The 17,893-nt window shown below is 37.4% G+C and overlaps 1 protein-coding gene across 2 annotated transcripts in view; it reads left to right on the forward strand.

Moving 5' to 3' along the window:
* The first annotated feature begins 4,689 nt into the window (after positions 1 to 4,689).
* Positions 4,690 to 17,893, forward strand: part of yap1 (Yes1 associated transcriptional regulator) — a 35,921-nt gene continuing 22,717 nt past the window's right edge. The window contains exons 1-2 of one of the 2 annotated variants that reach the window (XM_077194524.1): positions 4,690 to 5,325; positions 8,296 to 8,525. In XM_077194524.1, coding sequence (XP_077050639.1) covers positions 5,125 to 5,325; positions 8,296 to 8,525 — 431 coding nt within the window. In that variant the 5' untranslated portion in view covers positions 4,690 to 5,124. The remainder of the gene's footprint in view (positions 5,326 to 8,295; positions 8,526 to 17,893) is intronic. The other variant, XM_077194525.1, reaches the window with a different exon arrangement.

The following is a 17,893-nucleotide window of genomic DNA, read 5'->3' on the forward strand; positions in this document are numbered from 1 at the left end:
TTAGTTGCCATTAAAAAGTGAAATTACTGAACCTAATTAAAGGAGCCTTATAAAAAAAATGTCTGATGGACTTTTTGGGTTTTTGCATCTGAAGTCTTTATAGGCCTACATTAATATTACACTGTACTGCAGTTATGCTGTATTGTGCGACACGAACTTTTTCACCCGCATAGATAAATAGCCCGCACGTGACCAGATCTTCCTTCGCGCGAACGCGCCGCGGTCGTTGCCCGGACAACAAGTCTCGAGATCAGCTGATGCTCGTTACTGTCGTGTTCTTGCTCGTTATGACTTATAATAATTAATTAATATAACAATTAATTAAATAAGTAACATAATAATTAATTAATAATTAACAATTATAATAATTAATTCTTACAATAATTAATTATGACTTAATACATAATCTACTTTGGGTTTAATAAGTGTAATAGAGTTGCTCTGATATTGCTGCATGGCATATGAGCTCCATTATCATTCTGAACTCGTTTATTTCACATTTGTATGAAGTGAATACAATCAACAGAAAGGGCATGGCAATTTCCTTGTCTCTATTATAATAGGATCAGTCAGCAGTCAGTCAGCTCTTGAAAGATGTTCATGTTATGCAACAAAACATTGCAATTAAACCATAACAGACATAGGCTGGGATTAAGAGATAACTGCAGTTACCATGCAGAAGAATGGCAAACCGTACAGATATCCACATTAAGACTACCTTTAGAGAAAAAGAAATGAGTAATGTAGCTTATAAAAGAGATGTTTATGTCGCAACAATGTGTAGCCTGCCAACTTATGCCAATGAACACCAGTATAAATAAACACATTACAAAATGTGTACACATTACAATTCAAAAAGATTCAAATTAATAATTTATCAAATTAATGGTTGTTTTAGGATGGTTCCCATGTAAAAAATGTCAGAGAGAAAATTTTGTCATTTTGTTATTGTCACAATAATTGATTTCATTACTAAATAATACTAAACTTGATTAAGGTTATGATGATAACTTTTTTTTATAATTTCTATTAATTGGATCATCTCAGCTGTCATTGGCCTAGTCATGGGTGCACAAACGCTCCCATTTCTATCTATCTATCTATCTATCTATCTATCTATCTATCTATCTATCTATCTATCTATCTATCTATTTATCTATCATCTATCTATTTATCTATCATCTATCTATCTATCTATCTATCTATCTATTTATCTATCTATCATCTATCTATCATCTATTTATCTATCTATTATATGTCTGTCTATCTATTATATGTCTATTGTTAACATCTGTAAGGGAGGAGAATTATCAAACATTTTTATTTTCAGTATTTAATTTATAGTTTTTATCAATGGCTTTGGCACATTTCAGAACAGTCGTAGCATTCTCTAAACTGTAATTGTCACAACAGTTTGCTGGAACATCAGAACTCTATAAAATGTACTTACTCACCCAAAATATTGAATTCATGCTTATGTTTACGTAAATCAGCCAATGCCACCGAAATAAAAAGTGTTTTTGTCATCATGAGAGCCATGCTGGTCAAAATGTTTAGATGTTGTTTTTACCTTGGAAATATTTGTTTTATAAAAATGTCATGTTTTTTCTACTTTTTTGTTGACACTGACTACTATACAAGAATGTCAGTTTTATCTATCCGAATGAGATACAGATTTTAGGTAAAAAATTTACTGTCAATACTGCAGTACACAAAAATAAAATGAACATTTGTTTTTATACAGTAATTTATTTTTGTTGAAATATGTTACATGTAAGCATTTTTACACCTTACCCGAGTACACATTCTACATCTTACAATAACAAGTACAGTCTGCATGCAACACATTTCTACAAAGATACATGTACTGTAAATAAAAATGTATTCATGCAGTCCTGCTGTAGCTGCTGTTAGGTTTGTGATGTTCCTCCATGTTCAAAAATTGTAAACTGTCAGAAAACATGATTCTAAACTTGATTGGTTGATTGTGATTTTAATTTCATTACAATGGCAGGCCACTTGCCAATTTAGCAGACATTACAAACATTGCATGTCAGGTATATTTATGGAATATATTCATGCATGTCTGAGAGATTTTGATAACTGAATGGATGGTTTTGCATGTGATAGCTCACACAATGAAAACATTTTAAGACGCTGTGAAGAGTTTGACAATATCACTGAGAATCAACTCATCAGATTTAAGCAGCAAGTTATTGAGCAAATTGAACTTACCCTTTTACACACATGCAATTTGCCAACATCAAATTGAAATTAAAATCTGATCAGATCCGAACTTATTGTTTTGAAAAAAAAATATATTTTTAAAGCAATTGAGCTTGCAGTTTTACAATCCTACAACCACTGACAAACAATTTTGTTCAATAACTTCTGTTTCTCGTGTAATACTCATGTCAAGAATTGTCCCAGGCTTGAAGATGTTGGGACATGTTGAGTAAATGATAGTTACCCTCAGGACAGCTCGGTGGGTGGTCTCACCCAGGGCCGGGCCGGGTAGACCCCCGAACAAACCTCAAATACTGTCATTTCAGGATATTTACCACTCTTTAATGTGCATCTTGTATGCACAGGATAATCAGATTGAGGCAGCAACATATTTTCATAAACATAAATAAACAGCAACTAATTACACTCTAAAAAATGCTGGGTTGTTTTAATCCAAATTTGGGTCAAATTTGGACAAAACCAACTGTTGGGTTAAAAATTAATTTAGAAATTTAACCCAACTGCTGGGTTTGTCCATATTTGACCCTAATTTGGGTTAGAACGACCCTGCATTTTTTAGAGTGTAGGAGTATCTTGTGTTACATGATGCAAATGTTCAAACATAAAAAGACTGTAATGCTCTGCACTGAAACACAAGCGGAGACTGAAGAGAATTTTGTTGAATCATCACTAAAAAATATGAAAAAAGTTATGAAAACATGTTTTTTTACATTGCTTTAACTCATCAAAATAAGTTTAAACTTTTTTTAGTTATTAATTTATACAATACAAGATTCAACTCCTTGTTTAAGTCAGTTTAATGTCATTTAAGTTGAAAATCAAAACATCCAAGTTGATTGTACTTAAAAATTTAAGGCAGCAACTTTTTTTACAGTTTTGTTCTGTACGTTTAAAAATTGTTTGTCGTAATATTTTTTTTATATCTGTCTTCTACAAATTAATGCAGATAGAAATATTTATCACAAAACTGTAAATGAATGTCAAGTACAAATAGTGTTTTACATATGATCAACATGTTATGACAGCAATTTTTTTTACATTGCTTTAACTCATCAAAATAAACTAAGCAATTTTCTCTAAATCGATTACTTAAAATTTTAAGGCAGCAACTTTTTTTTTTTTACAATGTTGAATTATTATGGTATTATTAGCCTTCCATCCCCAAATTCAAAATGACAAACCTATAGGAAATGTTTAAGTTCAAAACAGCAACAACAACAAAAAAATGAAAACTAATACAGCTAATAAAACAGATGAAAAGCTGATGGGATCATTTTATGAATTTAGATTTAATGAATTGTTTTTGTTTTAACTCATTTTTTCAATTTTATCGTAAACATACTTAATCACTAAAAAGATGAAATAACCTTTTAAACATGAAAGTATTATGCAATCTTCTTATATATCTGCATTAAGCGCTCTTTAAATCGAGTCTAAACTAAACCCCTTTGAACCTTTTTTTCTGTCACAGACTTACACGACCACAATTCAAATGTAACTTTTTCCTCAAATATATTTTTTTTCGTTCTGTAAATCCTTACTGAACACAGAGTCAGTCAGAAGATCAAGTCGTGATTTCACAACACTCTTAAATGATGGCGTTTCAACCCATCCAGTCTATGATCATTAATATGGAGATAATTCAGAGCAGAATCTAAATGGCAAGGGAATGACAAAAACCACACACATAATGTGGGTCATTATACATGGCTTGTAGAGACTGTTCATGTTAGGGCTGGATATTGGTTGGCTGGTTAAAAAAAAAGAGAGAAAAGTACAAAGTAACTTTTTTAATCCATTCATCATGCTCGTACAGTTCCCGCAGGGGATTAAAAGGGCTTCATAATCAGTCACTCAATGTTAAATGTATGGGAAAAGAGCTGGGCTCAGTCTTGACAAAATGATTTCTCAATGGAACGGGAAGGCTCATTTACATAACAATTATGGGAACTGCATGGAACTACTTTTCTGCGGCTTTCTACGTAATGAAAGACAATTTATTTCTTTATTCATAAGGAAGCGAGTGCTTGAACTTCATTGGTGTATTTTTGTATAAAGATATTTAGGCTATTCCATGGTGTGTGACACTTCATTGCAAAGCTTAAATATGAATATAAAATTGTGAAACCCCCTGAAAACACACAAAACAGCTTTTATTAAAAAAGAAAAGAAAAATTGCTGTGTCATGATGATTGTTTTATTATTATTTTAAGCCTATTTTGTGATGCACATTAAGATATGAAAATATTTATAAAAACTTATTAGCATGAAATAAATTATAGTTATATAAGACAATAACAAATACATAAGTACTTTATACTTTATTCTTAAAATACTTGAAATATAAATATGTATGGACTAAATACATGGGCCCCCACACAGAAGGAACTCGTGTTGCTTTAAAGGCCCTTGCTTAAGCCCCGCCCCTCTGAGTCAGTGGTCACATGACTCATAAAGTTTGATGTCCTGCCCAAACTTTCAGAAGTTGAGAGAAGAAAAAAAAGTTAGTTAGGTTAGTGAGAGGGCTGTGATTTTCAAAGCGCAGGACAGTCACTACCAATGTCTGCTTTAGAAGAGCCGTAAACGTTTAGGGAAGTCACACGAACAGCGCCTTTAAAGAGTACAGACACTTTATAAAAAGTTTAAAGGATAAAGTTCAGTAGATATGCTTGTTTCCACATATATTGGGGTGTTTTTGGGAAGAAGAAAAACACCGCGTTGCCTACTTTTTTTCGCAAGGCTTGGATAATTAATAAAGTGGACGGACAGAAAACGGCTGTTTGGATCTAATTTTTCGGCGTTCTATGGTTGCAGTCAACTTTTCTGTTTACACTATTTCAGTCGGATAGAAAGAAGAGCTCTGTTTTATTTGGAGTCATGGATCCGAGCCAGCACAACCCTCCTGTCGGCCATCAGATCGTCCATGTTCGGGGAGACTCCGAGACCGATCTGGAGGCTCTTTTTAACGCTGTGATGAACCCGAAAAACACCATCGTCCCCCCTTCCGTGCCGATGAGGATGAGAAAGCTGCCAGACTCATTCTTCAAGCCGCCAGAGCCAAAGTCCCACTCCAGACAAGTAAGACCACCCCACAGAAACCACAAACTATTTCCACAAACTTTCCCTGCGGCTGACACTGCAACTGGCGCGCGCACAGTTTCACGCGACTTTTCAGTCGGCAGTTCGACGCGTCAGTCCTCGCTGATTATTATCGTGCGTTTATTTAGTCGCGTGTAGATTTTTTTTATTGCATGAGCAAAGAACAGCGAGGACTGCATTCAGGGAAAAATACAGGCTAACTAAAGCATCTACTGATAATATATGACAGCAAGTTATGACCAAAGTAAAACAATAATGATATTAATTTCAATAAAAAAATAAACAACAGACTAGCCTACTCAGTAAGAACATAAACGTCATAATGCGTTAGAAATGTAGCCTAATATTGTCCAGTGTGAACGACTAAAGCAAACTGCTCCACATGAAAATTGAAAGTTATCGTTAAGTAGGTTATAGGCCTACTGCTAACCTGAAAGATAGTTTGATCTAATGTTTATTAATAATCTCAATAGCATAATAGACTAATTGTCTAGCTATATTTGAATTTGGTGCCATTTTGCCTGTAACATGGTACAGTGACGGTAAAACATATTAGGCTACTTTGTCTATTAACTGTGTAGGCTACTTATTGGGGCTTAAATGTGTTTACAAAGTAATTCGCTTGCTGCGTACAAGTTACTGTCAAACAATAAATTAATATCCAGGTTTGATTTGGTAGATGGTAGGCCTAGGTAGGCGAAATATTACACTTTATCCAACTTTCTTTTAGTTGTGTGCTATATAAATCATTCCGTTACTGTTTTACAGATGGAAATATCCGTACATAAAATGATTCAGTGTATGAGTGAGCTTTTGGAATGATTCGGACTGAATCACAAAACGATTCAGACCATATCCTGCCCCGTTTGGCCAGTTCATTGAAAGGAACCGACTCAAAAGAGTGATTCCTTTCTCTAGTTGTGATCTTGTGATTCTAAACAGCCGAGTTCAGTGTTCTGTTCATTACAATTCCATCACTGACCTTTACATTTATCGCTTTGTCTTTTGAAGAAGCATTTATCCTGATGAACACTTTGCATTTTCACAAGAATGGCGATATATAAACGGTCCGTTTTATAGTTCATAGTTTAGTATAAACAATATGAGGATTATAGTATTTAGTTTCCAGCACTTGTGCCACGAGGGAAGATAGCCTACTTAAATCGTTCGGCTATCGTTTGAAATTTAAAAAAAGTGTTACAACATCATCAACAAAAATTGTTAACATCAAAAGTAATCGAGTTTTCGTAATCTTGGAATCACGTCTCGCGCATGCGCACACGGTGAGTTGTGCTGAAAAGCTGCTCCAGGACAGCCTGTTTCCTAGCTCCTCCTAAAGTCTGCAGCGTAGGCCACATCCGTTTCTTAACCTTTTGTTATTGTAAAATAAGCTGATAAAACTAATGAAAGCAACACTCTGCTATGATTCAAAAGGACAGCAGTGCCCTTGTCTAAAAAAAAGAAAAAGAAAATCTTATTTAGAAATATTTTCTTATTGTTAGCCTAGTTAATATGCACTTTGACTTTCCCTTTATTCACTGGAAAAACTGACTAATTTCCTATACTTTTCCAACCCATAGTTTAAAACTTAGTTTAAAAGTTTAAAAAAAAATACATTTACATAAATAGCTTAAGTAAAATGCAAACTATGTTTTTAATGTATTTGCATTATATTTTGTACTCTGGACAAAACAAACTTGTACATGCAATACATCACTCTGATGATCACTGAGCTCATTAATATTTTCACTGCAGCAACCAACAGATTTTCCCCGCCTCGTGTTTCCTTTAAAACGTTATAGGCTAGTTGAGCAGGGTGATTAAAGTTACAAAGAATGTTCACAGTAACAAATTCTACTCATGGAGGACTTGATGTGAAAACAGATGTGACATAAAAACTAAAGAAAACTAAATGTATAAAGAACAATGCTTTAAGGATTACCTTGTGATATTTATCAAGATTAACGAATGCATTTATGTACTGTATTGTATTATAACCCTAATTTATGTTATCATTTTAGAAGAAGTATAAGAGGAAAAATGTATTTAGTTTAATGACCTTCGCAATGGTGCATATTGAAGTTATTCGTCTGGGTGTACATGTGTACGTGTTCTTGGTGTTGTGTGTATATGTGACTTCAAAAATGGTGTTTTGAATGTTTAGGTTTGGACATATGACTCTTCGCATTTTAAAGGGATAGTTCACCCAAAAATGAAAATTCTGTCAGTAATTACTCACCTTTTTCCAACCCCGTAAGACCTTCGTTCATCTTCGGAACACAAATTAAGATATTTTTGATTAAATCTGAGAGCTGGATCACTCCTCCATAGGCTTCTAAGGGATTGAAATTTGCCAGCCCCGATGATTTATTAAAGACATCGTTAAAATAGTCCAAGTGACTACAGTGGCTCAATCTTAAGTTTATCAAGCGACGAAAATACTTTTTGTCAAGTCACCTTTATTTATATAGCGCTTCTTACAATACAGATTGTTTCAAAGCAGCTTTACAGAGATAACAAGAAAATAATGTTGTAATAGTATTGTTAAATACAAAATTAAATGTCCCCAACTAAGCAAGCCAAAAGCCAATGGCGACAAAGGCGAAGCCTTTCGAAGCAATTTGCGAAGCAATTCTCGTCGCTTGATAAACTTAAGATTGAGTCACTGTAGTCACTTGGACTATTTTAACAATGTCTTTAATAACTTTTCGAGGAACAAGTTTCAATCCCTTAGAAGCCTATGGAGGAGTGATCCAGCTCTCAGATTTCATCAAAAATATCTTAATTCGTGTTCCGAAGATGAACGAAGGTCTTACAGGGTTGGAACAGCATGAGGGTGAGTAATTACTGACAGAATTTTCATTTTTGGGTGAACTATCCCTTTAAGAGACCTATCTGCTTGTAGCCTTTTTGCTTCCAATGTAATCCTAATCCTCTATCCCTCTACAGGCCAGCACAGATGCAGGTACTGCTGGCACCCTCACGCCCCAGCACGTCAGGGCACACTCCTCACCGGCCTCCCTGCAGCTGGGTGCTGTTTCCCCAGGCACGCTGAGCAGCATGGGTCCTGCCCCACCTCAGCACCTCCGCCAGTCCTCCTACGAGATACCCGATGATGTGCCACTGCCCCCAGGTTGGGAGATGGCCAAGACCCCTTCAGGACAGAGATACTTCTTAAAGTAAGTTGTCATGCTTGATGTGGCAACATTGTTTGGTTGTCTTTTGAATTGGTAAGGCATTGTTGTCCTTTAGATTGGGGTTAAAGAGATAGTATAATGAAAATCCGTATGAATTGAGTGGTTTAATCCAAGTCTTCTAAAGAGACACAATCGCTGTATATGATGAACGGGTTAAATTTAGGTTTTTATTCACGTTTAAACATTGATCAGCAAACATGCATGGAGCACATCAAATACGGAAAATGGAAGCTCAAACACACTTGACTGACACGCAAGAATACATTTGCAGTTTTTGCTCAAACATCCTGGCGTGACAACATGCTTGAGCATCTGTTTACCAAATTTGAGTGCTCTATGTATGTTCACTAGCTGCCTTTACATGGACCCTAATAATCCGATTGTAATCGGTCTAGTAGCACAGTCGGAATGTATTTGCCAAATCAGAATAAAATTTAATTCGGATTATAAAGGGTGCTTTCAATGTAAACACTTTATCGGAATGAAACCCGAAACTGGAAATTACTGCACATGTGCAATGACGTAGAAATGGCATATTGACATATGACGTGTGGAACAAGCTGATGTTGTTTTTAAATATAGTGTCATGAATGAGTGTCGTGTCAATCTAAAATTCTTCTTCCACTCATCGTCTTTGAAGTGGAGCAGGACGGCGTCCCATCAGTCCTTGTTTCAGACTCTCATTCACAGATGGGCGCTGGAAGGGGCGTTTTTATTGCTTGATAAATATAAGCAGCGCGGCACAAACGGTTCATGTGCTCAACGTCTCCTATTTAGGACCCGAAACAGATAAAGATAAAGAAAGCTCTTTAAAACAAAGAAAAGAAGCAATATTGGAGAATGTTTAGTTTGCGCAAACATGAAACTATCTTTGTGCAGTGTGCGCATATCAAAAAATCAATTCCGATATGAAGTTTGTGACATATAAACGTGCACATCAAACTGATCACTTTATTTAGCGTTCATGTGTAACACTATGTTCGGATTCATCATCGGAATGTATTAATTCCGATTGAAACAAAAGATGTCCATGTAAACGTAGCTACTGAGTTTTAGTTGACAAAAAGTCATTCAATGTTGTTTTGAACAAGAGCTACATTAAGAAAATGTCTCCAGCTTTCATATGCAGATGAAAGCTCTTTTTTGATCAAAAATCCCAATAAGGAATCTTTTTTTTCCCAGCTGGTTCAGAGTTTTTACTACATTGTGTTAGCTTGTGTGCCAAGGTTTCCTTCTCTGTGTGTGTGTGGGTACTTGGAGCTTCTGCGGATTGGGTTTCAGAGGGGAACAAAGGCCCAGTGTAGCAGCGTAGAACGAGTGGAGGACGGGCCGGCCTGGTAAACTCATCTGCCTAGCCGCAGAAGCCTGTCCACAAGACACAGGACCAGATTTAAGGAGTACATTGTGTCTTTTTGATATGTCCTATTCAAATTCTTATTTATTTAATAGCCACATTTTTGAATACAAAGTTTCTGGGATGTCTGAAACTGTGACCCTCTGACCAATAGCTTCTAGACAAACATGATTAGTCTCCAATTTACTATGATAAAACGGAGAGCTTTTAAAACCAGATGTTTAGAAGAGGAACATCTGGAGAACATCTGCTTTATTTGGACCAGATCTCCAGGAATTGTGCAAAAGGGGGTTGAGGGACAGGAAGGGGATAACGCCATTTTTGTAGAGGGCTCACAATACCAAGGCTAATGTTTTGGAAATGTTGCAACTGTTAATCCAACAATGAGGACGACTGATCCTTAAGACTCGCCTCCAAATTTAGTCTGGTAGTTCTCTTTCCTCAATGCAAAAATAAAGGATGTTTTTTTGTGAGACACACTCACATTGCTAGCTTTTTGAGTGGACGGTGTACGAGCAACAGTTTGATCTTCACCCTGATGCCACTGCTCAAATGCACACATGAACGTCTCTTCTTGTCTGTACAACTGTTCTTAACTTCTCTTTGTTTGGGGTTTTAGAGAAATGCAGGCTCATTTTATTAATTGTCTTATTGGTTTTGACTCCAGCTTTGTTTGTACATAACTTTCCCACAGGAAATTGACATGGTTTGACAGCGATTCCTCATTTTTCTAGCGAGCATATCACTGTCAGATGTCTTTGAGCGTCAAGAGTGTTGTTTCTAAGGCAGTGTGTCAGATTAAAAATAGTCCAACTTAAAATGGGTCTTGAGACCCTGGCGAAGATTTCAGGTGAATCTGAAACCTATTTTTGAGCATTATTTCTATGGGCCGGGACACACTGTTTTTGAGTGACTGCTTAGTTTTTCCGTGTGTTCTGCACCGTTGGCTCTAGTCGGACAGTGTCAGGTTTTTTTGGGTCGATTCAGCACATTGAATCAGCGTTGCGCCATTGGTGAGAGAACTGATTGGCTGTTTAGCTTAGCGAACGAGTCTGTGCTGGAGAATAAAAGCAAAAGTGATGGAAGTGAGCAAGATCTAGTTTCGGTTTCCCTTTTTGAATGATGAAGATAGACTATTGACACCTGCTGATATTATAAACAGATATTTACTTCCACGCAGGTGCAGAACCCACATGCTAGTTGACAGCCGCCTTTAGTCCTTTTGGTGTGTTCAAGCGCAGCTTTTTGGAAAAGCATTTACCAAACAAATCCCTTGATGTGCAACACATAACTCATGTGATTTTGCCTCAACAGTGGATGTGATTGGATAACTGTACTAACCAGCAGATCAATCGTATAGCATCTCAAATGTTGGTTTGATCGTTCTGAAATGCCTGAGCCAAAATCTGTCGTCAAAATGATTTGGTTTAACTCCCTTCCAGAAGCGTCTCACATGATTGCGTTCATAAACACCAGCATCCGAACGCAAGATAACATGACAGTGTTTATTGAGTTTCGTCTGACATTATGAGATGCAACTCATTTATGATGTATGAAAAAAAAGCCACAGTTGCTTCCCCGATTGCTGCAACTTCTATTTTTATTACAGATATTTTGCGTCAATTTCCCAGGAAGTGATGATTTTGTTCGTTTTTGTTGAGTTGCACACAAGTTAAATTTGCAACTTTGGATTGAAACATGGCTGTTGTTGCGTGCTTTCAGCTTGATAAACATCAATCTGGTCAGCGGTGAATTTTTCTGGCAAATTATAGATTAACGTTTATGAAATTTACATGTATATATATTTTTTATTCTGCTAAATATAGATTAATTTAGCAAATGCATAGCATTTGAAGTGCATAGCACTAAAAGTGTTTGTTTGATTGAAGTGAAGTGATTTAATCTAGAATTACTAGAGGCTTCAGGAAGCTTGTCCAGGAAAACAGAAACATACTCCTATTTATAATCAGTACCTCTTCAGATGAGGGGTTGGTGACAGGGCTGTGAGCCAACCTGTTTGAAACCATAACAAGCTCACATTACTTTCAGGTGATCACTACTGCTCTGCACATAAACGACCCTCCCTTAGGTCTTTTTCTCCTAAGGCCAGAGATTTCATTAGAGAGCAAATATTTTACCATTCATTTCGGTTGCAGATGCAGATGGCTGTGTGTGAAGTATCCCGATTTCTCTCTCATTAAGCCACATGTGAGTCACACAGCCAAGGGAAGTCTGACAACAGCCTGGTTTCCGTTTCAGCATGAATGAAAGTGCAGTTTGTGAATCCGCTCAGTAGAGATAAAGTAGAGAGAGAGAGCATGAGAGGTTTGCTTTATTCATCCAGTGACACTCATGTGACCCGGTCAGATATAGACAAACTAACAAGATTGAGTGACTCTGAACATACAGTAAAAGATCTATCGCATTAAAGCTAGTTAGATTTTAGCCGTTGACGGTTACACTGTAACCTTTTTGTCCTTCTATATTTAGTTCAGCCTTTGCTCAGGCCTCAGTGGTGTCCCGTGACACTTTGATAGCGGGACGGAAATGACAGGAAGCACAAAGCACAAATCAGAAGTCGTAATCAACCTGCAACACCCAGTCATTTGAAGACTGTTTCACTGCCGCCTCAAAAGCCCGGGATTATAGGGAACAAGTTCTGTGGCGCTTCCAGATGTTTGTTGTTGAGCTTCCTGAGAATTCAAAAAAAGTATCACAATCTTAAAAATAAAGATCCTAAAAGTTTTTTATTTCACAGTTTTTTGATGACATTAAAGAATCCTTTTAGGTTCTACAAAGAACAGTATTTCTTAGTGTGCAGAATATTTTAATAATCTGAAGAACCTTTTTCCACTATAAAGAACCTTTTCTGGAATTGAAAGGTTCCATGGATGTTAAAGGTTCTTCATGGAACCATCAATGCCGATGAAGAACCTTTATTTTGTGTGAGTGTACTTTATTTTCTGGAAAACAAGTTGAAACAAACATAAATTATAGTTGCATTCACTATAAATAGCATTAATTATAAACGCCAAGCCTAGAGGCATTTATTTAAGGCAAAACGGAAACATTTTAAGTGTGTGACATTAATTGCATTATATATTAATTGCATTATATTGCATTAATTGTCACTTTGTAATAAAGTCTCTGCCTGATTCAGATAATAAGAAAATTTTCTGGGAAATATGGTACATTGTTGAGTGTTGTCAGCTCGATAACAATTGTCATTCCAGTCAGCAGTGCATTTTATTTAATCTTCTGGCAAATTATAATATTTATGATATTTACAGGTAATTTACCCTGATTCTTTGCAACTCTTGTTTCACATTGAAAGTGTAGATTGAATCTAGAATTGGTGGAGGTTAAAAGGTTATAGCCGTAGTTTTTTTTTTTTTCCTTTGAGGTTGGTCTCTATCTCCTGTTTTTTCCTCATGTCTTCCTGCTTTCATTATTAACCCTGTGGAAGACAGAAGTGGGAAAGGTCAACATGATGTGCTGACCTCTCCTCTCTTTCCCGTTTTCTCCAACAGTTTACTGTGAGCTTTCATTTATAATAGACTCGGACCGTGGGGAAGGGGGACTCAGGGCGGTGTAGGGTCATCTTGTTTAGTTCTCGCCTGCCTGTTTTTTGGGACCCCAGGAGGGGGGGGGGGGGGGGGTTTAAGTTCACAGGGCATTAACACTGAGACCAGGGTCATAAACTAATGAAGGATTCTAATTTGGAGAATGTGGCCAAATAGAGGGGCTAATCAGTGTTTCCGTTGTCTTATTAAAGCCAGGAATCAGTGGGGGGATTCAGCCCACGGGCGGGCGGCCCTAGCCGAGAAGGGCCCTCAGGGATGTGGACCCCTGCTATCACGGGGATTAGACCCTCTGATGGGAACCACTGTTACCCCTCCACCCGCTTTAAAACATGCTGCTTTCAATTACTATACAAAGGTGCGTCTCAGTCTTTCCTGAAGGCAAAAGTTGTGCATACATGCATTTAGACTCAAGCGATTGTTGCAAACGTCTTTCTTGTGTAGATATGAGGTGAAATATGAATTTTGAAAAGATTTACCAGTTGTTTGGAGTTAAAGGACGTGACCCGTCATTAGAGTGTGAGAGTACCTGTTGGTGATGGTAAATGTGTGGTGTTAAGTGATTTAATGAGCGCTGTTTGGTTTTTGCAACTTACTTTACCACTGTGTGGCCTCAAGGTCTATAAACTAAAAATGGCCCCCTTGTTTCCTTCCTGCTGTCTGCTCCGACCATGGTGGGGTTTTCCTCTTTTTTTTCTTCCTTTTTTTGGTGGTGGGGGGGGGACGGACGGAGGTGAGCATGATTTGACAAACTGGAAAAACACAAGAACACGTGATCGCAGGGCTTCCCTTGAATGTATTTCATTAGGACTCTTTTATTACTTGTGGTTGATGGCTGTAACTTGCAAAATACCATGTAAACACAGTTAGAGATGCACAATATATCATTATTATTTTGGTTACTGGATGATTTAGAGGTTGTTTTTAATATGTAGTTATTGAATATTTCATTGTGCATGCTCATTAGCTTTGTTTTTGCATTTGGTTTACCTTTGCTGAAGCCTTAATTATGGAAAAACACTTAAATTTAGTCTTTAGCTAATCTCAAAATTATTATCCATTTTAAAACCTTGTAGTTTTGTGATGCCTAAATTAATTTGACTGATTTAAGTTTTATTTTACTTTTATCCTGATGAAATAGCCTAGTATGAAATTTTAATGTTGGTCATAACATGAGAATACTAGTGCTGTCAAATCGACTAATCGCAACTAACACAAAAGTTTGTGTTTTTCAAAGAAGACTTCAAGCCTTCATTTATTTGATCAAAAATACAGAAAAAAACGTTAATATTGTCAAATGTTATTACAATTTAAAACAATGGTTTTCTATTTTAATATACATTAAAATATAATATATTTCTGTGATGCAATGGCACTATTTTCTGCTTAATGAACTCTGTTCACATCATTGAATCATTTTCATGTCATCACTGTAAAGCTGCTTTATCGCAATCAGTATTGTATAAAGCGCTATATAAATAAAGGTGACATGACTTGAATATTGACCAGAATTTTAATATCAGTGCTCCAATGGAAACAAACAGCAATGTTTTTTTTTAAGAAAGCATGTGTATTATGAGGAGGCGACACGCACACAGGCTTTAGCCGTACCGTAGTAAAATGTGTGCTCCTGGAAGCGTTACATGTCCAAACACACACTGCTAGCTTAGACAGTCTTTGTTATTGAGTGCTGCAGTCTTCTGGGGTGGCCTGTTTTCTTTTGGATTCTCCTCAGACACTCAAACTCCATTTTCTCTGGCCAGTTGGGAAAATATTTGCTTTTCTGCCTTTTCCCCCCTTCTCTGAAAGGATGTATATGCTAAATTCACATCCGTCTCAATTTCGAAACGGTTCATTTGGGTGTTACGGGCAAAATATAGACGTAACGGGATTGTGAGGAGTTTTGTGTTGATGTGATTTAACTTTATCTTCCGCCACTCCTGTCTTTGTTTAAATCCGCTCAACGGGAGGCTCGGTGTGAATCACGCTGTGTTGACTTGCACCCTTGAATGTGCGAGTTTGTAGCAGGCATGTTATGTACTGCTTTTGGCCGACTCTTTGATGGCTAACGGTTTAGCCATCTGGGACAGGCCTCTCTTCCTAGCTCCATTTGTAGCACATTTGTGTGGAGGACGGGTGAAGGGAGTAAAAGTTTGCTATTGCAAATGTGATCAACATCACAGGGAGAGGCTGTCCTTCCCACAAACCCAGACCACAATCATACTTTTGTTTCATGCACGATCAAGGCCTTTTTATAGGCCTATCTCCTAGAGTTGGCCAGGATAATGCTGGTAAATACTGTGTGACAGACGGGAGAAATGTGTGAGATTTTGTTTTACTGTAAATATGTCGTACTGCCGTAGATATCAGTAGACAGGACTGCTTAATGTTGTTTTGATGTGAGAGCAACAAAGAGATACAATACAGTGTCTCAAACAAGTCACGAATCAGTGTTTTTATATTTAACTTTATTTTACTAATAATAATAATAATCATATTTAACTATTTTACGACAAGCGTGACTCAGAATTCAGAGTCTGAACAATCCATCTTAAAATGATAGTTTTATTATTTTGAGCCTTTGTGTTTAATTCAGCTGTTACATGTAGTAATAATTTAATACTTTTGATTTTCGTCCATCAGGTTATAAATAAAATGACAGTCTTAACAAATGAGATAAAGTATGCCCCCGAATTTTAGATATTAAAATCACAATATTACACCACATAATTTACATTTGAGCCTAAATTGTCTTTGACTCATTTAGATACTGCTTTAAGTCATTTGATAGATTACAGAGGCCTCGTTTTTGTAATGTTTAGTTTCCCAGGTCAGGGTGGATTCATTTCTCAGCTCATCTAGTGTGAAGCATTTACTCTGAGCAAATGTGTGTTTGTCAAGCTTGGGCTTTATTGACCACACACAAACAAGCCCCTTTCCTTTCCTGTGCGTGTGTGTCTCTCTGTGTGTGTGTCTCTCTGTGTGTGTGTCTCTCTGTGTGTGTGTCTCTCTGTGTGTGTGTCTCTCTGTGTGTGTGTCTCTCTGTGTGTGTGTCTCTCTGTGTGTGTGTCTCTCTGTGTGTGTGTCTCTCTGTGTGTGTGTCTCTCTGTGTGTGTGTCTCTCTGTGTGTGTGTCTCTCTGTGTGTGTGTCTCGTCTCTCTCTGTGTGTGTGTGTGTGTGTGTGTGTGTGTGTGTGTGTGTGTGTGTCTCTGTGTGTGTGTGTGTCTCTGTGTGTGTGTGTGTGTCTCTGTGTGTGTGTGTGTGTCTCTGTGTGTGTGTGTGTGTCTCTGTGTGTGTGCGTGTCTCTGTGTGTGTGTGTGTGTGTGTGTGTGTGTGTGTGTGTGTGTGTGTGTGTGTGTGTGTACCTATAGATGGCAGAGTTAGCCAGACCAGTGTTTACCCAGTCCTGATGTAACACCTTTGCCCCAGACATCAATGCTCCTACTGTCACTGCGGAACAAACTGCCTCAAGAAGAACCCCTGCCTGTATATTCAGACCAGTGACTCTGTCAAAACACTCTTTGCATTTACCAAACAGCACAGCAAATGTTAAATGTCATATTCAGTTTTACGGTGTTTTGGTTCTTGGTTTCTCATTAACCGTTAATGGTAAATGATTGCTTTAATGCACAAAAAGGACAAAGATTGTACAATTCTTTAAATGTTAGAGGTGCAGTAAGTGATTTCTGTGAAACGCAATTGAAAGTGGATCGGACCGAGCTGCACAACACACTTGTTACCAATCAGCAGTAGGGGGCGTGTCCACACATGATTGGGGAGGAGAGAGAGAGTGAGAGCCAATCAGCAGTAGGGGGCGTGTCCACTCATGATTGGGGGGAGAGAGAGTGAGAGCCAATCAGCAGTAGGGGGCGTGTCCACTTATGATTGGGGAAGAGAGAGAGTGAGAGCCAATCAGCAGTAGGGGGCATGTCCACTCATGATGTGGAGGAGAAGGAGTGAGTGAGCAGGAGGGAAGTTTGAAGAAAGACTGTAGAAAGAGAGATGGCTGAGAGACATTACAAAAGAGAAAAGTTGAGAAGAATAAGAGCTTTAGACCCGCTTTAATTTTAGAAAGCTTTCCCATTCTGGAGACCTAAGCGAGAAGGTCTGAAAGTGGATGGCATATTTGAGTTGTTTCTGCTCCATACATGAGCAACATTGGTTTTGCTGTTTCACAGAACCCAAGAGATCCCGTTTTTGTAATGTTATCAATAGTAACAGGACAGTTTTTAATGCCATTGTTTGTCTGGAGCTGCTGGCAACTAACAACAAACTCGTGTACTGTATGTTCATTTTTTGGTCTTCAATGTTGATCGCTCGTCATCTTCGCTTTATTTTTTGCGAAGCTTTATTTTGCTTCGCTTCTGCTATGATAAGGAGACATCCACTTTTGCATTGCGTGTTTGTGCATTTTG

The sequence above is a fragment of the Siphateles boraxobius genome, unplaced genomic scaffold (assembly GCF_051911475.1).
Source record: "Siphateles boraxobius isolate OS27281-9 unplaced genomic scaffold, OSU_SipBor_1 32, whole genome shotgun sequence".
Classification (NCBI taxonomy): domain Eukaryota; kingdom Metazoa; phylum Chordata; class Actinopteri; order Cypriniformes; family Leuciscidae; genus Siphateles; species Siphateles boraxobius.